The following is a 26,416-nucleotide window of genomic DNA, read 5'->3' as shown; positions in this document are numbered from 1 at the left end:
TATTTCAGTAGATCTGCCTGTTCTTCTCCCCACTCAGGCTCTGGTGAATCCTCTCAGCTCCCCGTGACCCCACCCATGTCTAGCCTGTACCCCAGTTCTTGTATGCATGAATAAAAATAAATCTTTAAAAAAAATTAAACGTTTCTACTGTGAACTCTGCTGTTGTTCAGTTATTCCAGTTTGCAAGGATGATATCGCTTGCTTAGTCCTTAAGAGCTCAGAAGCAGAACTTTGTTCTTCTGAGACCCAAATTCTATATAATTTGTGTGTGAAAAAAGAGAAATGGAGTGAGAGATGTTAAAGGGAAGGACCGATAAAAGAGGATGGGGCTAGGGAGGGGACAAATACTGGTTATGGAGTTAGAAATGGCCTATCTCAAAACTGTTATCAATTTGAGTTTTTTATCATTTTTTAATTTTTTAATAAAATTTTAATTTTTTTACATCGTTGTTCATTTTTGAACAATATTTGCTTCCCCCCCACCCCCTCAGGTGGAGTCCCCATAGAGTTTCCTTCCCTAAGGCACCTGTGCACCATCACCTCAGTCCCCTGTGTCCCTCCCTCCCTCTGATCCCTCTCCCTCCTCCTCCCCTGCAGGATGTCTCTGATTTATAATTGTCCGTTTTTGCTCTGTTGTGTTTTGTACTGTTATTTTTTTTACATTGATGTCTTATATAAGGGAACAAAATAGATTTGACTTTTGACTTCAAGTCGCACTGAAAAAACTAAGCAGGTTTCTGTAGTGTAGTGGTTATGACATTTGCCTGGCAAACTTAGTAATATCTGTTATCATTTCTTTGGTTTTCTTCTATGAATGAGTCGACACTCATTTCCTGGTTATGTGAACTCCTTAACGAAAATTCAGCATGACATACTGTGAAGATAGCAGGCTAACTATGCTTTGACATTTTCCATCCAACATAGCAAATGTCCATTTATATAGGAGTAAAGAAGCAAACAGAATCCAGAGAACTGTGACTAATTGGATCTTATATTATGTTTATTTTTAGTGGTTACTTTGTCCATCAGAAAGATGGATTTTGCTGAATTAGGTAAGTTAGGTTTATAGACCCCAGGAACACGAGGCATTGTTTCATTGAAGGATTCATTAAATCTATTGATAGCAGCCCTGCCAGATAAGTAGTTTCCTGCTTGGGCCTGTTCACAAGGAGCTCCTGTTTGTCATTTGGTTGCATCCTGTGACTAAGCTACGCAATAAAATGTTGAAACTCAATGTGCTTTAATTACAAAATGACCACACCCGTGAAAGATGTAAAGTCTGATTTTAAAAATGGAGGTTTATTTCTGGTTATGATCTCATGTTCTGTTGAAACAGAATGAAGCAAAACCCAAAACACACTCAAACAACATTGGATTTCATTGCTCTGAGCTTTTAAATACAAGCATCCTTGATGGGACCAGACAGCGTCTGCTCTGCGCCCCTGGGGAAAGGCTGGCCTTTCATTGATTTCAAAAGGGACTTCCCAGCTGGGTCTGCTCCCTAGGGATGCTAAGCAAGACTGTGTTCAGGGGCAAATTGTCAAGGCTGAGCTCTCAAGGTTACCCAAGAAAATGAGGAAATTCAGCAAGAAAGGGTAAAAGTAATAAAACCATGTTTTCCATGTTCCATATTTGCCAGATAGTATTAATCTTATATGTAAATATTACTTGTTTTTGGCCTCCTCAATGCTTATTAAGGTGTTAGTAGAATTACGTCGCAAATTTTCCCTCCCTTTACTATTGAAATTTGAGTGTCATTAGAATATTTGTATACAAAATCATTGAAATGAAATTAAAATCATAAGTTACCTTCAAATGCTGGTGCCTTAGTTTTTCTTCCTCTATTTTCAAACGTTTCTCTGAGATTTCTTCCTGTATTTTTCTTTTATCCTGAAATAAAAAAAAATGTTCCAGAATAATCTATTTTTCCAATTTGCTAAAATATGTTTTCCTGGGGTTGTTGTCATCATCGAATGACTGGCCAGGGTATGCGCTTGGCATTGTGTGAAGTTGCTTTGGAAACTCATATTTCAAAGCAAAGGAGAGCAAAATGAGACATTCAAGGCCTTTTGCTGACGGAAAGTAATAAAATGTGCTTTTTCAAAGAGAACTTAAAAATATTTTAATGTCTTTTCTTCCCTACTCCACTTCTCCAACACCCCATTTGTCTAGCAAGAATGAGCTACTAAGTGATGCAATGGAAAAACTAAATTTATTTAAGGAGGGAATTTTGAAACAGGCATGAGGAAACATTTTGAGATGAGACACTGTTCCTGGCATGAGGCTGAAGAAACTGCTGGGTAAAAGATCTGTTTAGGTGGGGAAAATAGCCTACAGATTTCAGAAACAGCAGTAAGCTAGCAAGTAGAATTGCTTCCTGGTTGTGTAACTTGCTATGGGAAGATGCATAAGGGGGTCAGATAATTCTTGCTAATGCTAAAAGGGCTTTTAATGGGAGTTTAAGTAATTTATAGACAGTTAAAGTATCTTTCACCAAGTTTAAATAAAATCATCTCAAAAAACCCAGAGAGCATAACAATTAATGCACAGAGGTACTTTTTAGAAAATACCACGTATATACTATAGAGACCGTGTGGGTTCAGTTTCTGACTCTATCACTTATTATGTCCTTGGACAAAATTCTTTACCGCTCTGTGCCTCAATGACTACCTCATCTGTAAAATGGGGATAAGAAGGGTGTTTATATCATAAGATATGAGTATTAAATGAGTTTAGGTAAAAAGTTCATAGAAATGTGCTTAACACATAGTGCTGTTATTTAACAAAGCAAATAAACATGTAACTTTTTAATCATGCAGAAAGCAATACACTAATTCTGATGATGCTTTCATTGGTGTGAAAAGTTTTATTGATTCTTTGTCTGAAATTGAGATATTTTATAAACTGTACAAAAGGCCTCTCTTTGTGGTGCCATTACCTCTATATTATTTGTAAGAGTTGGCTTTATATTTGCTTTCAAAATTGAAAACTCCCAAAGGATTTTTTTTTTTTTGGGCCAATGGAGACATCTAAAAGAACTTGAAGGAGGCTCAGAGGTAATTTAGAAGGAAGACTTCCAAAAATATTTGGCAGCATTATTGAAATAAGTACATGGTTTCCTGATGTGACTCCTTTGAAGATAAAAACTCCTGTTTGATGTGTAAGTTCAGGTACATTTGTTGAATAAAAACAACACGTTGCTCTTCAGCTCTGTGTCATGTCTCCTTTGTGTATAAGAAGGCATGACTTCACCAGTATTGCTTTTTAAATTTCATAAGCTGTTGGAAAACAAATAGCCCAGCAGCAAGCCTGGGTCTTCAAAATCACTTTTCTTTGGATGACATCTGCTGATTAGGAACAAAAACTATGAAAACCTCTGTGAGCCAATTCTCCATAATATCTATAGGCTGTTACTGAGCAAATATTAGTAATATTTTAAGTTTTTTTTTATTGTGTCAAACACTTTGGTAGCTATTTTCCAGGCATTCTTTTCAGTTAATAGTCATAATAACAAAGAGATATAATATTTTGCTTAGTAGTCATAATAGCAAAGAGATATGGTAATAAATTTCATTTTACAGAAGAGGAAATGGAAGTTTAGGGAGATTAGCTAGCTAATCCAAGTTCTTGCAACTAATAAGTGGCAGAACCAGGAATTGAACCCCGGGCGATCTGAGTTCAGCCTCCACACCATAGGCAATTTACTTTACCATTTCCCTGACTGGGAAATTAGGCCAACTTTTCACAGCTTCCCTCATTGTCCTCTCCATCATGAATACTGTGGCCTGGAGGCAGAACCAGCACAGCCAGCAACTGGAGCAGGCCTTGTGACAGGAGTTCGTCTTTACCCTCCCGTCTGCAGCGTGTCACCATCTGCCTCTCCACGGACATTCCTCCTAGAAGTGGACATTGTGCATGGGTGTCAGGGAAGCCGAAGCCAGCCACGCTTCCCCACCCTGTGGACAGCCTGTTTGAACTGGTTTTATCTTGGGATTAATAATAAGGTAACGAAAGCCATGGGCAGAGGCAGGCGTCTGAAGTGTTTTGGCAACACCAAGCTTATGGACGGTTGCTAAGGAATACCAATATTTTGTCTGTCAGCGGTAATGTGATGCCTTCCTCATATCAGTCTAGGTAGTTAAGAAGGGAATTTTATAATGGAGGAGGGATAATTATAAGATAGGAGTGCATTTTCCTCATAAGATATTCATCATCAGCAAGTTATCCTTTTTCAAATTTCATAACCTATAAGCACTACAAAAGAATAATATGGTAAAAATTTAGTTTCTTTATGACTGAATAAACTTTAAGTCAACTTTAAGTTGTATAGCTAGCTTTATTATTAGTGTACCAGACATTTTCATAGCCAGTTAATTCCTTCCAAATTAGTTGGACCAAATAGATGTGAAATGCCATGTTCTTCCCAAAATTTCCTCAAAAGCTTAATCATCTCTGTGGTTAAACACCTGTGTAACCTCACATATCAAATATTTGTTAATCTTAACCACAGTGAATAACTTATATTCCTGTTTGCTTCTTCGGTGTTCATCTAATAAAACACTATGTTCAGTGAACAATTGCCTAGATTTTTAGCCTATTGGGAATATTTCAGCAATGGACATCCATAAATTCCAATTCTGTAGAAGGCTACCTCCTAATTATTTTGAAAACATTTATTTACCTGTGCAGCTATAAACTGTTGTGACTATGAGTCAGTGATATTTCTGCAATTACATACTTGATAAAGGTAGGCACAACACTTAGGAGTGTGAGTATTCTAGAGATATTATTGATTAATAATTAGCTAATATTTTAACATGCCTGAATCTGTCAAGAAGGCAGGATTGATCTCAAGCTATTTAATATTAATTTATCTAATATTTACGTACTTATGTACAAATGCTACATTGAAGATGATGTTAGGAGTTGTGCAATGTTTAAAAATTATTCAAAAATAGGGCCTCCCCTGGTGGCGCAGGTGGTTGAGCTCAGTGCTGTGAAGCTGTCTGCAGCCTCTGCAGCGCCGGTTTGATCCCAGCCTGCCGGCGAGGGTCCCACATGTCATGGTAGACCTCTCCTGTCTCGCCCGCTGCTCCCCTCAGCAGTGTATTTCTTCAGTTTGCCTGTTCTGTTCCCTGCTCTGTCTCTGGTGAATCCTCACCTCTCACACATCTGGCCTGTACCCCAGTTCTTGTATAAATAAATAAATCTTAAAAAATTATTCAAAAGTAGATACATTTGTGAAATGTATTGCAAAGATACATTTATGAGAATTTACATTCTCATAAAGAAAAAACCATTTGTAACGAGAGTCATGAAATGAAGTGATAAATATAATAATAAATGCACAAATAATGTAGTATAAGAATTGGGGGGAGATTTGGAGAGGTCTAGCTGATATGATTAGGAGAGGCTTTTTAACTTTGTTAAAAAGTCATCTATCATCTATCATCTATCTCTAAGGAGAGGTTTTGAAGTAGCATCTTACTAGAGTATTTTGAATAGTTGCTTGGAGACTCAGGAGTAGGAAGAAAGGACATTCAGGTCAAAGACTGTAAGCAAAATCTGGATGTAGAAAATCAGACATTATTTGGAGCAGTAAGTCTAGCATCTAAGTTGCTATACAAGAAATAGTGGGAATAAGATAAGGATGAGGATAGATCCTCAATAAGGGTGCTGAATGGCAGAACACTGGGTTTGGAATTTATGTATATATCGAAATAGGGCATAATGAAAGGTTTTCAGGGAGAAGGAATGATAAAACCATGTTTGAAGAACTTTAATGGAGCTTCATTGCCTAGCAGATATTGAAGGGGGAGAGCTTGGGGAAAATGAGAGCACAATTCATACAGAAGACTCACAGTTGGATTAAGAAATAGCAATGGGTGTATAGGTCACAGATACCAGGGAGTTACAATTGGCAGAACTTGACAACTGATGACATGTGGATACAGGAGAGAAAGAGGCCAAATGAAGTCCAAGGCTCTTAACTGTGAGGAAAGCAGAATCCCTAACAGAAACAGGAAATTCAGGAGAAGCAAGAATGAGTTTGGGAGGGAAGATGATGGATTCATACCAAGTTGGAGGTGTCTTTGGAAAACCAGGTGGAGTTATCTACTAGGCAATTGGAAAGCTGAATAGTCGGATCAGAAGAGGAGTCAGAGCTAGAGACAGAGTTTGGAGTTTTGGAAGAGATAGCTGAAGCCAGGAGAGGAAATCAGAGTACTACAGGAAACATATTTTGAAAAGAAATAGGACACTAAGGGCAGATCATTTAAAGAGTACAGAGGGATGGAATCTATATGGAAGTTCATTTTGGAATCAATCAGGTGTTACTTACGATAGAAATTGGTGAATTGGGCCAAGTCAACTAGTCAAATGTTTTCAAATTTGTTCTCTTAGAAACTGAGTATCTTATAACTTCATGACTAGCTTTGCTGAGACTGTTAATGTTTTAGGTCTCTAAAAGGACAATAATAGAAGCTACTTATCTGAATTTAAATATTGCCAACAATGCAGAGCTGCCTCATGATATGCAAATATGATAACTCTGAAAGAAAGAATGTGTTAACATAATATTCCTAGAAGACTCTTGGGTACAATTTGCTAGATTTCAAAGAAAGCATATTTTAAAAACTCTAGAAAAATTCCTTAGAAAATCCTTGAAAAAGTGACAAACATTTCAAGAGGGAGGATAAGTTCTAAGGCTTGTGCAATTTACCAAAGGAAACATGGATACATAACAAAAAATGATGTCAGTTCAGCTAAGAATAGTGAACTATTATAAACAAAATCAAACCAAATGAATTAATGTCACTAGGAGCTTCCCAAAGAGTTCATGCAACCAAGAATACAGATAAATAAGTAGTACCTTTAAAAATGTGTATGTAAGGTAAAATCTAGGGTGATGTGAAGATGTGAAACAAAAACAGCAAGGCCTCAAAAAGCATGTGTGTATCAGTAAGTACATATTTAAGTTATGTTGAGAGCAAAAAGATAAAGGCAATACTTAAATGACTGCTGAGATACATAGTGTGATATTTATATGGCAGAGACAAAGTAGAGCTATTCTACTCCTGTTTGCTTCCATATTTTTGATTAAGGAGAATAGTCTTGATCCAGGAAGGCTAGAATAAATATGTATAAAGGGACATGAAAGGCCAAGAGGAAATATTGCAGCCAAGACTGAGACATTCAAGACTTGAACTCTTGATAGGCTAAAGTAGGAAGTGGAAAAATTTATAGGTAATCTTGGAATCTTGGGTGAATTGAAGAGCTCTCAGAAGGCTGAGAGTGAAAACGCCTTAGTTTTCGAAGAGGGAAAAAGGTGAATTACGGCTATTTAAAGATTGGTGATTTTATTGGTTAATCTCTGGCAGAGTTGTAAAATGAATTAGAAAACCTTATTGTATTTGCACCAGGAATATGTAAGAGACAGCAAGCAATTATTAAAAACATTAAATCTAGCTTTTTTTCTTTTGCTGAATTTTTCAATATCTGTAGATGATGGAGATTATGATGGTCCTAACAATAAGAAACATTTCCCAGCACTTTTTGCATGTCAAGAACAACTTAACGCACATAAATGTATCAATTTATTTGGATTTTATCCAAATCCCTAATTCGGGATTCTATCCTTGTCTGCATCACTTATTCTATAAGTCTTGTTAGTGAAATTCAGGTCAAAGGATAAATGAGTTCTTGAATTTTCCTATACCCATTGCCAAATTTTCCTGTTTTAGCACAGGAATAAATACAATTCCTTAGACACTTTGATTGGAATTGCACTAAACTTAAAAAATTGAACTTAAAATTAAATTACATGAAACTTAAAATAAAATTGGAAACTTAAAAACATAGGTAAAATAGCTTTTTTAATCCAGATTTCACCTCAAGGAATCATGTGCCTTCTCAGTCACAGACATAATATTGCTTAGTAAAATTTTGTTATATAAATCCAACAGGAAGAGCTGTTCTCAGATGAAATACAGTGTTTGGGAGGTATTGATCCACCCACTATTGCAAGTGTTTAAGGAGAAGCTAGGTAAACATCCCTTCTTTTTCATAACTAATTTTTAAATTAGTTTTAATCTTTTATGGCAATAAATATATTTAATTTTAAGAAATTATATATATACTTTTTTGTTGAGGTGATGCTGGCACACCACTGTTGATTCAGAGGTATAGGTTCATACCTCTCCAAATGTACTTTACTACACAGCATCTCTTAAACATGGTGTGTAAGAGGTTGGGAATATGGACAAGGAATTCTCTAACATTCTCCTGGTTCTATAATTATTTCTGCATGTAGTTTTGAAATACCCAAATTCTTACATTTACCATGGGGATTAGGTGTGTTACCACACACACAGAAAAAAACTAATGGGGTTCCTTAAAAATCACAAATTTTCTAAAAATGGCATTGCATTCTTGACTTTCCCTCTTCTACTCCTGGCAGACTGCAAGGGATGAAAACTTGGTTTGGGTGAGAAAATGTGCTTAAGTGAAGGAGAACTTCCAGCGGTTTTGTTATCTTACTGCACTTGATTCCTAAAGTGAATAACAGAGGAAGTTCTGAACGGGGCGAGGTTGTGGTTTTGGTTAGAATTTATTGTGATGTTGTGAGAGAATCTGACAAGTAGAGGAATAGATTCAAGCTCTACTGTTTAACTAGTTCCTTAGCTTTACTTTTTTCTATTTTTTTTAAAGATTTATTTATTTATACAAGCACTGGGTACAGTCAGAAGCGCGGGAGGGTGAGAGAATTCACCAGAGCCAGAGCGGGGAGCAGAGCAGGCAGAAGGACCGAAGTACACTGCTGAGGGGAGCAGCGGGCGGCAGGAGAGGTCTGCGCGCCATGTGGGGCCCTCGCCCATCAGCCAGGGATTGAACCGGCGCTGCAGAGGCTGCGGGCAGCTTCGCAACCCAGCGCTCAACCGCTGCGCCACCGGGGAGGCCCTATGTTTTTTTTTTCTATTTACAATGGGGATGGTGGTCACATCTGCTTCTGAAAACCATCACAGGACTGATTGGTCAAATGAGACAGTGAATCAGAAGCCTCAACCTTAGAAGAGGTGCTGTTATTACTTTTTATCTCAGAATTCTTTTGCTTAACACTTTTTTTTAGAGATTTATTTTATTTTTACAAGAGCCAGGGTACAGGCCAGATGCGCGGGAGGGTGAGAGGATTTACCAGAGCCAGAGCGGGGAACAGAACAGGCAGACTGACGAAATACACTGTTGAGGGGAGCTGCGGGCGAGACAGGAGATGTCTGCTTGCCATGTTGGTTGCTCTGATGCGGTGGGGATGGAACTGGCACTGCAGAGGCTGCAGACAGTTTCATAGCACTGCGCTCAACTGGCTGCGCCACCAGGGAGGCCCCAGAGATCCTTTCTTCTAGATTTGTTAGTATAGGTTGATTTTGAAGAACTGTTGTAGATCTCTTCAATGTGTCATATCACCTTAAGTTACTGATGGGTTACACATAAAACCTTGAGGCTTAGGGTGGAGCCAGTTATGGAAACTGGCTCTATATAGAGCTTCAGAAGATAACCTGGCTGTGTGTGTCTTAAATGGTTTAATTGAATGCACTCAGCACTGGTGCTTTCCATACAAATGTTAAGTACAATGCTCATTCAATCTGTTGCTATGGTGGCTTAGGAAAGTCCACATCATTAGGCTGCTGAGGGAACTTCTTGTGCAGTAAATTTTCAGGGGGACATCTCCCTAAGTGACACCATTTCCATTTAAACAAATTAAAATAATAATCATGTTAAAAGCACCTAGGAAATTTGCAACTGGAGATTAGTAGGGGACATCTTGTTTCAGTTTTAGCTCTGAATTGTGCTGCACTTTAGACTCTAGTTAGGTCCTTACATATGCTGATTGTTTCAATCAGTTTTCTAATGAAGCAGCTTTTCCTTTGACCATCCAGTAATGTCCAGAAAGTTCACGGGGTCAGAAGAGGGCTTGCTGAGTAACATTATCATTCTGTAGCAGACTGGAAAACCTTTCCCTGTTATCAGAAAGCAGTTTCCTTAATAAGCTATCATAATTATTATACCTCATCACATGGACTTCTTTGTGGGTGGGCTATTATGTTTGGCAAAGAAATGTGGCATTGCACATTTGTTTGAAGAAATCTTTCCCTATCTGGAAGAAACCTGTAATCTCAGTACAGCACTGTGGAAAATTGTGTGGAGGCTTTATTGTTTGAAGATTCTGGCACAGGACTTCTTTATTTAGGGGATTCTTATATCTCCTTGCACCATCGTTACGTGAATGTCTTTGGATGCTCATGACAAATTGGAAGTTCTTCCTGTAACTTTGCCTTAACCACAAGGTAGATTGCTGGAACAATGGTGCATTATACATTCTTTATTTTAAGAGTCCTTAGAATTTTAGATAATACAATGATCAAGCTAAATGTTGTAACATACATGTAGTCAACACCCAAGCTGGCTTGCTACTGTCTTCAGTGTCTCGTTTGTATAGGTAGAATAAATAGGGGGGAAATATGTAAATGGCCAACCTGGGAAATAGAAGTAGGGCCGGCTTCTTGGACATGTGACCTGTGAAGTCACTCAATGCTTAGAAGGACCCAGAATGTAGTTTAATGCTTTGCTGTTACCATCTTGAAATTTTGCATACTTCCTGAGCAAAGGAAAACACGTTTTCAATGTGTACTGGGGTTCAAAAATTATGTAGCATGTCCTCCTTTGAGGTCATGTAACTGTAAGAAGATCCCAAATATTGGGGGAAAAAAAGGGAAAAGATGAGATGGGTATCCAGTAGTAACCAAATTGTGTTACAGGAATAACTTAAACCTGTGTGTGTTTTTGTTTTTGCTTTAAAATTGGTCTTTCTATTGGGTAGATTTCTGTTTTATGTGGAGAACTTTTTGCCTCCTAAATCTTGATGTTTACAAGTCTAGAAAAATTCTTTAGAAGTGGAAAGAAACAGGGGGTGGATCACGGGAAATGTGAGAACTCCTTATTATTTTGCGTCACAAGCAGCTTTGGCTGGCAAATCTGGCTCGTTGCTTAAATTCCAGTGTCAGGACTTTATATGGCTTGTTTCCAAGGAGAGTCAGTCCCAAGCAGGTGCTTGTTCTTGTGATTATGACTATTGTTTAGCTTTTGACAGAGCTACCTCCTTCCCTTCTATGCTCAGAAGTCAACCTCTCCATGAGATCCATTTGGACCACTCTGTTACCAATTGCAACCCACTCACACCCTACTCCTCATACTGCTGATTCCCGTCACTACTTTTCTCTAGAGTGCACAAAGCTTGGCACATAGTAGGTGCTCCCCAATGATGAATTAAATAAAGAAAATGACAGAATGAGTTGTAACTCACATTCCTAATGGTGAAAAGTAAGCCTTGATGAGAATACTTCCTTCCTTCCTTCTTTTTTTTCTTTCTTGCAGGTAACACTGGTACAACACTGTATTTGATTCAGAGGTCTAGGTTCATGCCAGTAACAGCACTTTCTTAATGCCATGGTAAAAATGGAGATACCGCAATGTGTCCTTGTAGAGGAAGTTGTCAAGAGCACATGAATATTGTTAATCCTAAGGAATTTGCCTGGGCCTTTTCACTGTTCTGTAGTGGTGGCCATATTTACTTCCAGAAATTCTGCAGGGTGCACTCTCTGTCCTTGAGCTCCCTCTTTCCCAGAATACTGGAGACATTGTTATTGTCAGTTTCAGTAACATTAAGAGCAAATTTCAAACTACTAGTCTCCTTCAATGACTTTCCTTTTGTATAAAATCAGCTTTCAAATAAAATATGTATTAACTTGAAAAGATCCTCAAGAGACTTTAAAACAATGCAATATTTAATCCGTTTGAAGCAGCCCTGTTTCTGAGTTATAGGTGAAAATTGAACTCTTGGCTAAGAGCTACTTTGACCATTCATTGAGTCAGGGAAGAGTTAGTATCTGAGGAAAGTAACCAGGGAGAAACATGGAGTAAATATGCAAAATAGAATCCCTATTTGTACTCTCCAAACTGAATTACCTTCTTTTAAACACTCTCTTCTGTGAACTTCTGTAATTCTATTGTTATTCTCTCTAAGTCTTTATTCTCTATTCTCTCTAAGTCCTCTCTAAGAGGACTTCAGAGTAATCTAAAATTCAATTTACTGATATGAGAAATGAATGATACCATTATAGTACTTTAGTTTTCAATTTGTGAGGCTGAGTGCCACATTCCATCTACTTATTCTCTTTAATCTTGTTTTTTTTTTTTTAAGAGGAACAAGACTGGCACTTGGTTCTGTCAAGTCACAGGTCTATCCATTTGCTTTTTCAATTCCGTTCTTTGGGTATAATGACTTTTTGGACACTTGAAACCAGGTGAAATAAATATAACAGTGGAGACTATTTTATTTCATAGCTAGGAATTGAAGGGACAATTTTTAATATAAAAATCAAATAAGACTTAGAATGTAAAAAGCGTCCCTTTCTCTCCCATCCCCCAAAGTGAAGTCTGTGCGTTGCTGTGTTTGATTAAATGGGAAATTAATTGTCTTATATTTTTTTCCCTTGATGTATACAAAATTTTTTTTAGTGTAGGGAAATAGGAGGAAAATAGTTAAAATGAAATGTCACTGAGTTTTAGTCGTGGTCAGAGATTTCAAAAAATTTCAGCACTTCTAAAAATGAAATAATTCCTGCAAACTCTTCATATGCTACGTGTTTTCATTTTCCCATAGGGAAAGGGAGTAGCTGAGGTGGCTTCCTGGGTAAAGCAAGGGTGGAGAAAGCTGGCATTTCCCAGGGTGTCCAGGAGAGAGATGAGTGGATGTGTTGTTTCCATGGATAAGGCACTGACACTGCTCCATTTTCCCTCTAGGTTATGACAGATGTAACTGGACTTAGCTGCTGAGGTGTAAGCCAGTGGAAAGTTGTCCCCATAAACTTTTTTCTTTAACTTTTATACAAATATACTACTTTCAAAATAGATTTACTTTGCGGTTTTACTTTGAAGATTTGCTTAATTATTTCTAATGGGGCATGTTTAGGCTAGTGGAATAATCAAAAAAAGCGTTTTTTTAATCACTAAAAAAGCAAACTCCAGTGTATTTAGGAACCTTCTTACTCTCTTGTCATCTTGTTAGGCATTATAACTATTGTTCTACCTCTACTTGCCAATGAAACCCTCAGTAAAATTTTTTAGTTTTCATGGATAACTCTCTGCCGTCACTCCTCAGGAACATGTGCTGGTCCAGTACAAGTTACAAGGAATATTGGAGGTTATAGGGCTTACGCAAGGGTGTGCTCCCATTCAACCAAGAAAAATGAGAAACAAGGAGCTGCTTGGGTATTTCATTGGATAACAGGATTTAATTTAGTTAATTAGGAGATAGAAGTGTCAGAAAAAGTGGAACTTGTGCCCACATAGTTCACACAGTTTAATAAAGTAACCTTTAGACAACAGCTGGACTGCAAAAGGCCCACGCCAAAAACAACAGAGAGGACAGAGTTCCTGTCCCTTAAAGCAGGACAGCTGAAAGTGTGTCTCAGTTTAACAACAAAAAAGAACAAAGCAAAACAAACAACAACCCAAACCAAAGTTTTCTGAAGAAAGGAAATGTACTGAGTACACGTTAGACATTTCAAAAGTATTGTCTTTAAATGATTGAGAAAATAATTTAACTTACTGAATCCTTTCTGTAAGGAACTGTGTGATACTGTATCCATTAATAAAAATCCTAAATTGGGGCTAGTGTCATTATTTATGCTATGGGAATTTGAAGAGCAAAGAAAAATATCCTACCCACATTTTGTATTAGTTATTAAAAAGTACAGTTCATTTTAGTGGCAGAAATGTTGAGATATTGAATGTTGATTTCCAAAGTTTCTTTCCTTAAAAAAAATTATGTCATAATTTGTAGCTAATGATAAACGACTTCTAGGTTACTGCCAAATAGAGGATTTTACAAAATTAAAAAAAAAAAAGCCTGGATCATTTAAGGAAAGTAATTCATTTCTTGCGTTGACTTTTTCCCAAAACAAACATAAAAAATTGCACTATTTTCTTTCCTAGTATTAATGAAATATTTTCCAAATCCTTTGCATTGCATGCATTACATTCCTCTATCAGGATCTTATTCAGTTTGTGACTCTGCTGGAAATGGATACCTTCGAATTAATCTGATACGTGCTTTTACCTACTTTTCTCTTGCTTAATGCTTAGTTTAAGTGCAACAACATTCATTTTCATTCTAATAGACTTTCTGGAACATATTCCCACACTACAAATAAAAAAGTTTGAAGCCATTTCTTTTATTTTTTTCTGCCCCTTTTAGAAGATTTTAACTTTTTTGTATATTAATGTTACAGAAAGTTTCCACATCGGGGATCTGTTTTCAGATCTGTTGTCTGTCAAGCATTAATTTAAGGAAAAACTTCATTTTTGAGATATATAGAAGGTGAGTGACAGCCAACAAAATTAAAAGCTTCTAATTGCTGTTTAAAACATACGCATAGTTGTTGTGGAACATTTGCTCTGTACTCAGTTTCCGAAGCTTGAGAGTTTACAGAGGTTGACAAGGGTTAAGAGAGCCGCAGAGACATGTCCATGAAGATGACAGTTCTGTTTTTCCACTTAGAGGGGCTCAGCAGCAGGGGCAGCCGGCACCTTGCCTGCCCTTCCCCTCAGCAACCTCCCCCATACTGAGAACTGTGTGCACACTTACTGTGATGGCCTGCAGCCTTTCCTTCACCAGCTCGGCTTCTTCCATTCTAGAAGTCAGGGACAGGCAGACAGCGTAGGAAGTCCAAAGCTATCATAAAAGCCGGAGAGCCTCCTTGGGGGAGAGAGCCGGGGTGACAGAGAAGCAGCAGATAGAGAAATCTGCTGTTGGCACCAGTGAGAAATGCAGAAATCCCCGACTCGACTCAACTCGGCAGGAGCGACTCTGAGCAGATGTACAGATCAGGCCAGACAGACACATGTAATGAGGGTGTGCTGGGGAGGCAGACGCTGAGGCTGCTGGCACGAGTTGACTGACAAGTTTGAACGGCAGCGGCACAAACCCTTTTCCTTCAGGAGCTGCCAGCTCTTTGTTGTAATGTGCACAGTTAGCAAGGCACATTTTCTTATTAACTGTTCCTTCCCCAATTCCTTATTTTCTAGGAGAGGCACAGGGAGCTCACTTGCTGAGTGGCGAATCAGCCTTGGCTCCAGCCACACACAGCCATCCCAGTGTGTGTGTGTGTGTGTGTGTGTGTGCAAAGTTTACCTATACTCTGCTCCACAGTTTACAAAGACAGCCTCACCTTGACCAGGCCAGGTCACTTGCTTGCCTTTCTTCCTCTGATTGGCTTTAGATAATAAAAAAAAATTCTTCAGTTACTTTTGGAACTTAATATAGAGATAAATTTGTATCAGGCTGTCCTGCCTCCTCTGCTCCCGCCCACTCCCATGGTCTGTTACTAACTTTGGAATCTTTAGGTCATGGAGAAATCAAAGGTGTTAATATGACCCTATTAAGAGGCTGGCCCACCTGCAGTGTTCAGTGTGGTTTAAATGTCAAGTGCCACCCTCTGTTATTTCTTGTCTGGGTTTTCTATGGAATGTAGTTCTTTCTTGGACGTTGTTCAGAAATGACACTCTTGGCTTTCAGGAAGGTGCCCATTTTGACCTCACCAGTTATGCAAGAGAAAGGAGCGAGCCTTTGAAAGTGAGTTACAACTCACACATCCTGACACGGTGTGGCTCTTCCCTTGTTCTTTGGGAAAAAGAAGGCAAGGCCAGTGATACTCGCAGGTCAAAGCAGACGTTGGGAAACCTGAATGCTGGACTCTGTTTTATTTCTTCTACTACTTCTTTAATTAAATTTTGATGTAGTAAACCCTAATTACCGCATTGTTATGTCCTTGATGCTCTCAAGTATCTTCCTATCAATATTCAGCTGAAGAGGTTAAAAGGACAACTCAAACACTGAACATATGGTTTAATTTCTTTCACATTGCTGATGTCAGTAATAATAACAGCTAATATTTGCTGAGCACTTTCTATAGGCTTTGAATCCTATTTATCTTAAAATGCTCTGAAAGGTGCTGTCATCCCAATGTTGATCCAGTTTTGTTGAGATAAAGTTGTCATACAGCCCTGTGTAAGCTTAAGGTGATTTGATATTCATATCTTATGATATGATATCTTATGATATTCATATCTTATGAAATGGTTGCCATAATAAGTTTATTTAATATTCATCATATCATATATATAATATACCTATTTTTAATTTTCATTATTTTTTATTTATATATATATATATTATATTGTTGTTCCTTTCAGTTGTAATCCCCATAGAATTCCCACCAACAAGTCACCCATGAACTGTCATCATAGTCTCTGTGCTCTCCCCTTCCCTGTTCTGAATATCCCTATTTTTATTTATTTATTTTTTAAAGATAGATTTATTTATTTATTTATTTATTTATTTATTTATTTATGCAAGCACTGGGTACAGTCAGAAGTGGGGGAGGGTGAGAGAATTCACCAGAGCCAGAGCGGGGAGCAGAACAGGTAGAAGGACCGAAGTACACTGCTGAGGGGAGCAGTGGGCAGCAGGAGAGGTCTGCGCGCCAGGTGGGACCCTCACCCGGTGGCCGGGGATTGAACTGGTGCTGCAGAGACTGCAGGCAGCTTTGCAACCCAATGCTCAACCACTGCGCCACTGGGGAGGCCCCTTGAATATCCCTATTTTTAAAATGAGAAAACTGATCTTCAGAGAATTAACTTTCTATATAGCTAATAAGTAGCAATGCCAAGATTGGAAGGTGGGCTCTGACTTTATAAAAGCCATTCATCAAGTCCTGCCCAAGGAAACAGGGCAAATCAAGATACAGGCTGAAGGCTGATCAGTCTTTATGAGAACAAATTGGACTCCCATCTTCCTTTCCATCTTTTTCAGAGAATACTTGCAGCTGTATGCAAACCCCTCATGTAGAACCCTGTGGAAATCCCCTCTGTATAAATTTAGTGGCCCTAGTCAGAGAAGATCTCTCCATATTGTCATTTGGAGCTACCCAACCATTGAACGCTAAGAGGAAACCCACCAGTTTCAAGAATCTGACATCATACTTGAGAGTAGTTTGTCCTTGCTCCATATACCCAAGACACATTTTGGGCGGCTAGAGAATAGCACAACTGGTCATATGTGTACCAAGTTTCATTACTATTGGATGGATATTTAAGCTTAAAAAAAAAAAACCCTGCAAAACTTTTGATTTTGTTTATCTGCAGATCCTGGCTGAAATTAAAGAGCGTGGTAGTGAGAAATATCTCAATCAGAATTGTGTATTTGCTGCCCAGAACAGATGGGCAGTCACCCAATTATTAGATTGGATCTTTTCCTAAAAAAAATTTACCTCTCAGATTTCATTTCTGCAATGGGAAAACCTAAGGGCTTTCCAGTGTAGGAGAGGACTGGATAAAATAGAAAGATCCGGAAATTTAGGAGGAAGCAGAGTCGTGACAACTGATTGCTATTGTCACGTGTTTGTTCATTTATTGAGCTGATAATGCTGGTAATTGCTCATATTTTAAAGCATTTGCTATTCATTTATTCCACACCTATATACTAAGCACCTATGATGTGTTATCACTGTGTATGGGATACCTTGGCAAACAAAATTCTGGCTCTCCTGGCTCTTATATTCTAGGATACAATGAAAGACACAAGCATGCAAAATATTGTAGCTGAGAGGATGATTATATTAATTGAGAAACAAATGCCAAGATGGCTTAAATATATTGTATTTTGCTAGGGAATAATTGTATGAAAGAAAACGGTGAGGTGGGCAGAAAAGCCTGAAGCTGGGAAGGTATGAGAGGGCATGGTGCAAGTCTGATCTGAGTGAGGAAGAAAGAGAAAGTTAGGTGGAAATTGTTTAATTCAGAGTGCAATCTGAGGAAGAATGGCAAGGTCATCAGAGAGTTCTGATGCCAAAGTCAGTTATCAGAGAGGTTCTGTGTCTCCCAGGGACTGCCCTGCCTTAGCATTCCTGCCATACCCAATCACTGACTGCGAGTGGTGTCTGAGAGGCAAGATTGGTTTTTTTTTTTTTTATCTTTAGGGCTTTTATTGTGCTAAGATATTCTTCTCCCATGCCTGATTTGTTGAAAGTGCTTATTATGAACAGTTATTCAAAAGCTTTCTCTGCATCTTTTTATTTATTTATTATTTTATATATTTTTTACATCATTTTTCATTTTTGCACAATGTGTGCTTTTTCATCTTGGTTATATTCCCCATACAATTCCCACCCCCCTTATTTTGAGAGGCAAGGTTTTAATGCAAGTCCAAGGGTGGATCTCAGAGTACAATAGCTGGGACCCTTAGTCGATTATGCCTTTTTAGTTGGGTGTTCAAGAGGCACATTCTCATGGAGGTCCTATTGATAAAAGCTATAGAAAGAAAATAGAGCAGGATGCACTTTAGAATAGGGCTGCTAAGGTAATGGCATTGAAATGGAAGCATTTGAATAAATGCTTGAATGGGGGTGGTTAACCATGAAGATAGTGTTGGGGAGAGCATATCAGGAAAAACCTGTGCATAGGCCCTAAGGTTGATGGGAGAAAAAGTAGATTAATAATAACTGAGAAAAAGGAACTCTTCTGCACTGCTGGTGGGAGTGCAAACTGGTCCAACCACTATGGAGAGCTGTGTGGAGATTTCTGGACCTACTAAACATAGAGCTTCCATATGATCCAGCAATTCCACGCCTAGGTATTTACCCAAAGGACACAGAAACATCAATTCCAAAGAGCACCTGCACCCCTATGTTTATAGCAGCACTGTTTACAATAGCTAAGCTTTGGAACAACTCAAATGCCCAAAAATAGATGACTGGATCAAGAAGATGTGGTACATATATACCATGGAATATTACTCAGCATTCAAAAAAGATAAACACATGCAATTTGCAGCAACATGGATGGCGCGGGAAGGGATCATGCTCAGCGAAATAAGCCAAAAAGAAAAGGAAAAATACCGGATGGTCTCACTCATAGCAGGAATCTAGAAAACTTAAATAAGGGACCAGTAAAATGAATAACTATAAGAAAGTGAAAATCAGAATCAACAAAAAACTATGAACCAGAGACACTTTTTGGGGGGTGGAGGGCGGGAGGGGAGGGATTGGGGTCAGAATGGGGGGGGTTGCAATTGTATGGGGAATATAAAAATAAAATTTATTATTTAAAAAAAAATAACTGACTGTGGGACTGAGCAAATGGAAGTTACTGCATCAATTAAGACAGGAAATTCCCAGAGCACAGGGGACTGTGGTGATGGTGCATGGGTGCATTGGTGAATGTAATTCTATAGGGACTACACCTGAGGGGGTGGGGGAAGCAAATATTGTTTAAAAATGAACAGTGATGTAAAAAATAAAAAAAATTAAAATCCACTTTAAAAATAAAAAAAATGACATGAAATTTGGAGAATTTTTTTTTTTTTTTTAGGGAAAGAATTCAAGAACTTACTTTTGAACAAGTCGATTAGTTTTACATGTGGGGACAGTGAGTGGACAATTAGACAGATATATGAATTTGGAGTTCAAGAAAGAAGTCTCAGCTGAATTTATCAAAGTTATTATTTCTCTGGAAATAAGAAGGGTCACAAAATATCTAGACTTATAATCCACAAAGCAGCATAATCTAGTCAATTACGGTCCATTAAATATCTGCTTATGAATTTATCTACTTAAATGCATTTGTTATATATATGTTAAGTACATATTCATGGCCAAATTCAGTCTTTGTCAAGTAGATATGCAATAGAGCTCTATCCGCTACCACATCTTGTTAAATGAAACATTTTATTTTATTTTATTTTTAAGATTTATATATGCATACAAGAGCTGAGGTACAGGCCAGAGATGCAGGAGGTGAGAGGATTCACCAGAGACAGAGTGGGGAACAGAACAGGCAGACTGACTGAAATACACTGCTGAGGGGAGCAGCAGGTGAGTCAGGAGAGGTCTGCTGCGTCATGTGGGTTGCTCCCTGGCCGGCTGGGGATCAAACTCATGCTGCAGAGGCTGAGGATTGCTTCATAGTGTGGTGCTTGCACTACCAGGGAGGCCCTAAATGAAACATTTTATTGTCTGAAAGGCAATGTAATTGCAAGAGTTAAAACTTACAACCAATTACCTCACATTATATTAGGCATATAAAAGATTCTGAGATAGTGTCCCTTCCTAAAATAAATTTACTACATGGTTGAAAAGGTAAGACATATACTGAAAACAATTAGAGGACTGGAGATTAAGATAATATTCTGATAAAACACGGTCCCAACTATTGTAGTATTTGTAGGATGTTATGGTGCAGGAGTAATAGTGTGTAACACAAGCACAAAGTGCAAAATGAGTTGAAGGGATCATGGTTAGTATGAGTTATGGGGATGCTATAGCAAGGAGAAAGCAGAGCTTAAAAGGAGACATTCTAAGTGTGGGAGGAAGGGAAACAATGTATTAGAGGACCAGAAAGGAGATTGTCCTCTCTGGAATTTAGACAAATTGATTGAAATAGACATCCATACATAGAATTTGATGTCCAGGGAAAGCGAATTAGGGAAGGGGAAATGAAAAATCAAAGCTGTATCTCAGGAGAATGAAACTGTCGACTTGTCTCAGAAGATGCAGGAAGAGAAAAATATTAATTGGAAGATATTTTTGGAAGGTAGGAAGTGTGAAATGCGAGTGCCTGTGGAAAGAGTGTAAAAAACTGCCAATTCTCCATAAAAAGCTCTCAGGTCCTCTTTCTAACGGTCAAGGTCTGAACCCAGAGACCAAGAAGTGGCAGACTAAGCAGCACAGACTAAGCACAGCAGGCGTTCTTGGTACTAATACAAATGTTCTAGAGCCCAAGGGTGGTGCAGTGGGGATGACATATAAAGGAGGAACCCAAACGAGATTTGAATAAGAGGGTGGAATTGGAGAGCAGGATGAGAATTTGATTGGTTCCAAGTTAAGTATAAAATAGAAGCTTAGATTATGGATTTTGGATTGAAAATCACAGAAAAATAAAATGGTGGCTGGGGAGAAATGGAAAGAACTTTAAGATGGGGTGTAATTATTATTATTATTATTATTATTATTATTATTATGAAAAACCTATGAAAAGGTTTTTCTAGGGCCTTTTTGAAATTGAATCATGTTGCAATTCAATTTTCTGAATCTTTTTCCTTTTTCCTTCTGACATCTCTTTCTCTCTCTCCTTCCTTCTCTCTCCACATTATTTTCTCCTCCCCTTATCTTTCTCTCCTCTCTCCTGCTCTCGTCCCTTCTTCTGCATGAGTTCTTAAACTTCTGGAGGAGGCCAGGATTGTCATTCCTGTCTTACTTGCATTATCCATGACCCTGGGCAGGAGTGATTTCCCTTTTCTTCCTCCTTCGCTTGGCCTCCAGGACACCTCATTCTCTTGATTTTAATCCTATCTCACTAATTTCTTCTTCTGAGTCTCCTTTGTTGGTTTTATCTCTTTCCCCCAAATTCTTAAAACTGTAGTGCACCAGGACTCAGTTGATGTTCTTTTCTACTCTTTTCTGTTTACTTCCTAGGGATTTCATTTAGCCTCATTTAATCATCTAATTCATCTAATGCCATTTATATGCCAAGATATCCAAATCTATTTGTCTTAGGATATTACTTCTGTCTGGAGCTCACTTTCCCCAGTTTTCTGAATGGCTTCTCCCCTCACTGAGTTTTAGATCTTTGCTGAGATATCACCTTAGCAATGAGATCTACCTTAGCCACATTAAAAATAAGTCCCTCTCTCTGATTCCAATACTCTACCTCACCTTGCTCTGTTTTTTACCATAGCCCTTAGTACCTTCTCTAATACTAAATAAAGTTCATTTTTGTTTATCATCTATCTTCTTTTACTAGAGTGCAACTTCCACATAGTGAAGGAATTTGTCTATAATCTCAATGCTTAGGCTAGGATAGTCCTGCTGCCCAGTAGACAATAATTGTTGAATGATGATTAATATAATCCTCCAATTGATTGTTCAATGTATCAAGTACTAGATAGTCCTATTTGAAAATTAAATAACATTAAGATTAGTATGATTTCAGATTTTAATAAAGATTATGTAATTTACCCAAAAGTTACCTCTCCAGTAAGCAGTGAAACCAGGATTTAAATCTAGGACTGTCTGGTCCCAAAAGTCCATTTCAGTCCCTTATATTATCCTACCTCATTTTCTCTAATGGAACACCACTTATCATTTTATGTCTAGAAAAATGTTATGCATGTCAAGCAGATTTGATCATTTTGAGAATTGTGAAATTGATTTTTTAAAAAAGATTTTATATATACAAGAACTGGGGTATGGGTGTGGGGGGTGAGAGGATTCACCAGAGACAGAGTGGGGAGCAGAACAGGCAGATCTACTGAAAAACACTGCTGAGGGGAGCAGTGGGCGAGTCAGGGCAGGTCTGCTGCACCATGTGGGTAGCTCCCTGGCCAGGAATGGAACTCACACTCCAGTGGCTACATAGTTTCTTAGTGCTGACTGTAACCCTTGTGCCACCAGGGAGGCCCAAAATTGAATTTTTTTAAGGCTGGACACAGTCCATATCACTTTTCCTTAGAAATTTGTTTACAGATTAGACTCACTTTTCTGCAAGTGAAGTATTCCAGAGGTACACCAACACAATAAAGGAAAATTCTACTAGGAGACAGTGCAAGCGTGCCTGTGGCCAAGTGTGCCACTTGGTCTGTGAATATGACACAGTTCTTTCAGACTGAGTCTCCTAGAGGTCAAAACAACTGTTCAGGTCAATGGAAAAGAATGTTTAAGCCAATTGTTGGACTTTTTGGAGATAAAAGATGCAGCTGTTTTCTGAAAACAACCTCGGTTATCTAATAACCTCTTAAAAATAGTCACAGATTTAAAAAAAAATCAAGCCTATGCTATTAATGAATCAAATACACATAGCAAAATTATGTCCCAAATCACTCACCTAACAAAATGGAATGTTCTGTAACTTATTTCCCTTCACATGTGCACGTACCACGAGAAGTTAATATTGAACATATTTGGGAACTTGTTTTCTAATTTCCTCTGCCTCAATTTACAAATGGGCTTGAAAATAATCAGCATCTTATAAAGCATTCACTGCACTTTAAGCCAGGGAAAAGCAAGAGGCTAAAGAGTCTGTGATCATCATTCCCCCAAGACGAAGTACCCAAAATGCGTCAACCCAAGACATTACCTTCTGTCAATTCACGGCTCACACCTCCAAACCCTGTGGTGTTCCTACCCTCCACAGTGTGTGCCACAGAGAGGGAGGACAAGGATTATGTATGTCAAACGTTAAATGTATTTGTTTTGAGTAGAAGCATTTGGTGAGGACCGTTTGCCTCATTCACTTTCCTTCCTTTGTTAGCTGTGCAAGGAAACAGCCCTTCCTAGGCATTGTTTTCTAAAATGCCTTTCTACTGTGATACCTTCACTGGCTGCTTTCATTTTTAGCCAGTTGATTCAAGATAATATTTAAAATATTTGGACCAAAAAATGTTCTTGAAGTCCAAAGTAGTTTGCATGGTGTCCGCAATATGTGATAACTCTTACAAACTATAGGTTAAAATTGTCCAGATGGCTTCTGTGTGTACTTAGCTGCTCTTTGAACTGAAAAAATTTGAACTTGCCTTTCTTTTTGTTTTGAAAAGCAATTTCTTCTTTTTCTTCTCTTGTTAGTGATTTTTATTTAAAGAAAGTAACTGGTTGAAAATTTTAACATTTGAGTAGTTAAAAGTTTTTGCCCTAAATTGAGCGGAGGTTATTTACTGGCATTGTTGTGTTCCCTATATACTTTCTCCTTAAGCTTCAATTTCAGGGTTTTCTTTTGGGGGGGCGGTGAGGAGTTGTCTAGCAAAATAAATATCCTTATTTCTACATTGTGATCACAAATGCAAATAGAGGGGTTGACATTGATCATTGAGGAGCTGTCCTCCTCATAAGGAAGTCATTGATTCCATAGTTCCAGTAGACACCTGAACTTAGACATGGGGATTCCTGGTTATTGTATTTAGATCTCAGATACTGTATTCCCTAAGAAGTTTCAAAGAACACTTTGGGAATCACAGGACTGCAATTTGGGAATTGGAAATGGTATTGTAAAGGGAATTGGAAATGGTATTGGGCAGCCCTACATGGAAGGAATTCCCTACCAAGTATTTTGAGTTCTGATTGTTCATTTGTCTATCCTTATATCACACACTGATTAAACAACTCACTGTAATCAACATCATTCTACACGCTACAGACAGGGAGGAGTAAGACAATAAGCAAATTTTAGTGGAGAAGACAGGCGGTTCACAGAAGACAGGCAAACAATATATGAAAAATGTTAGGTCACCAAAGTCACACTCAGGGCAGAAGAAAGGCCAGCGTTCAGCCGAGACATTTAAGCATAGATGACAGCTGAGCTTGAGTACTTGTGACTTTTAGATTTGGACATTTAGAAGTAATTAAATAAGAGAATGATTCAGGGTAGGACACGGGGTAGCAGCTGGGAAATTGTACAGTCATTGCCCTTGATTTTCTAGATCATCATAGACAAACTGAATGATCTTCCCAGGTGCAGATTCCTTAGCAGATGATGGAATGACCTACTTACTAGTCTTACCAAATTGTCCACGTACCAGTTTATACAACCCCAATTTATTATGCAACATATGTGGTGTTCAAAGATTATGCCTATGTATTCATATATATACACACACACAGATTATAAATATAATTGTCTCTCTATATTAATAATCCTCAACTAATCCACATACATCAAAACCTTGATACTCCTCCATCAGAAAGGTGATAAATGTAGGTAGTTTTGGAATCAGAGAGACATAAATTTTTTGTCCATCTTTTCCACTTAACTAGTTGAGTGAACTTAGAAAAATCATAATAGCTCAGAGAGTCTGTTTCTTTAGGTATCTCATGCATTTTTTCATCAAGATTAAATGAATATTTAAATAAGTTAGTTTTGGAGCATAATACTTATTTAGTAAATAACAACTTTCATTATTTTGTTATTACTTAATGAGTTTACTGTATAGGCCAAGCTCTTAGAAAGGTCTGTTAAATCTTGAAGTCACACTATTCTTTCTTTCAGAGTTTCACATTTGCTGAATGCATCTTTCTACACATATAACCTGGTACAGTAATTGACTTGTTCAGGAAAAGTAGCAATGTCTTATCCTTCTTTATGAACCGAGAAGTTATGTGTTCTTTTCCAAGACAGGGAAACCGAGGCATAGATGGACTGATGATCTGGGGAGAGAATCAATTCATTAAATGGTAGCACTCCATGTCCAGTAGTCTTCCCATTAGACTGACTGTGGAAATCTTAGAATACTCGTTCCGATTCTTTGCCATTATGGAAATATGCTGTAAGCTTATCCAATTAGATTGGCTTCTAGGCAGAGCTATCACTCTGAAAGCTAGAGGTAGGAGCCAGTTATGTTAAAGTGGATTTACATGGCAAAGCAAGAAATGAGCCAGCTGTCAGTATGCCTGCCCTCTGTCCATTTCACTATTAAGAGTGAAGGCTCTGAGGTTTTACTTACTGACAGATTGGATTCCAGACAATTGTAATCCTAGCCTGCAGATTTTTGGAAATACATGTTTTGAAAGATGCCAACTGAAAAGTTTACTTCTAAAATATTTAATGGGTTTTTTCTTTGGATAGATGAATGCTTTGGAAGGGCTTGAGATTATTGTTTGCCTTAGCTAGGCCCTTAAAAAAAGAACCTAAAAGCAACACATCGATAATTCCCCCACCCCTAACATTTTCATTTAGTTTTATTTTATTTTAGCATAGTGGGATAATGATCTGTATTTCCTCATTAGCTTTCTCATCATTATATTTTCTCCTTCTTATTCCTTTCCTTTTCTTCTTGGTGAGATTCTAACTGTAGGAGTTAGATTGCTTAATGTGTGCCCAGGGCAAAGACTGAAAGAATTGCATTATGCAGTCATGCAGTAGTGTGGGTGGGGTGAGAATTTGAGAGAACACTAAGTTCCAAGAAATACAGTTGCCACAAACAGATCTGTAGGAACTCCCTTAGAGCTGGAGGTTAATTAGAATCCTCATTTCCTGTGAAATTTGAAGGTTTAGAGCGTAGTCTGAATAGTAACAGTGATAGCTGCCACTTAATAGCCCCATCAGTTGTCAATCGCCCATTAAAAAAAATCTCAGCAACAAAAATATTTCTTTGTATATCCCTAATTTTAATCTTGTAATATAAAAATATTTTCAGAAGAGAAATTGTGAAACAACTTAAATAAAAATTTCTTTGTAAGTGAAATTCCAAAGAACAGTCTACTCTGATACTTATGGACCTTGTAATTCTTGAAAATGAAATCCTAAGCCATTACAG

At 38.0% G+C, this 26,416-nt stretch overlaps 1 protein-coding gene across 1 annotated transcript in view; it reads right to left on the bottom strand.

Annotated features, from left to right (window-relative positions):
* PALMD (palmdelphin) overlaps positions 1 to 14,758 on the bottom strand; it is a gene marked incomplete at its 3' end in the record, with an annotated part of 44,116 nt that extends 29,358 nt beyond the window's left edge. Inside the window, exons 1-2 of the mRNA XM_084243780.1 lie at positions 14,705 to 14,758; positions 1,810 to 1,890 (exon numbers count right to left, since the gene is read on the bottom strand). Coding sequence (XP_084099906.1) covers positions 1,810 to 1,890; positions 14,705 to 14,749 — 126 coding nt within the window. The 5' untranslated portion in view covers positions 14,750 to 14,758. The remainder of the gene's footprint in view (positions 1 to 1,809; positions 1,891 to 14,704) is intronic.
* Positions 14,759 to 26,416: the final 11,658 nt, after the last annotated feature.

This window comes from Talpa europaea (genome assembly GCF_964194135.1).
Source record: "Talpa europaea genome assembly, chromosome: 9".
Lineage (NCBI taxonomy): Eukaryota > Metazoa > Chordata > Mammalia > Eulipotyphla > Talpidae > Talpa > Talpa europaea.
The sequence above is the reverse complement of the archived record's forward strand: the minus strand, read 5'-3'. Positions and strand labels throughout refer to the sequence as shown.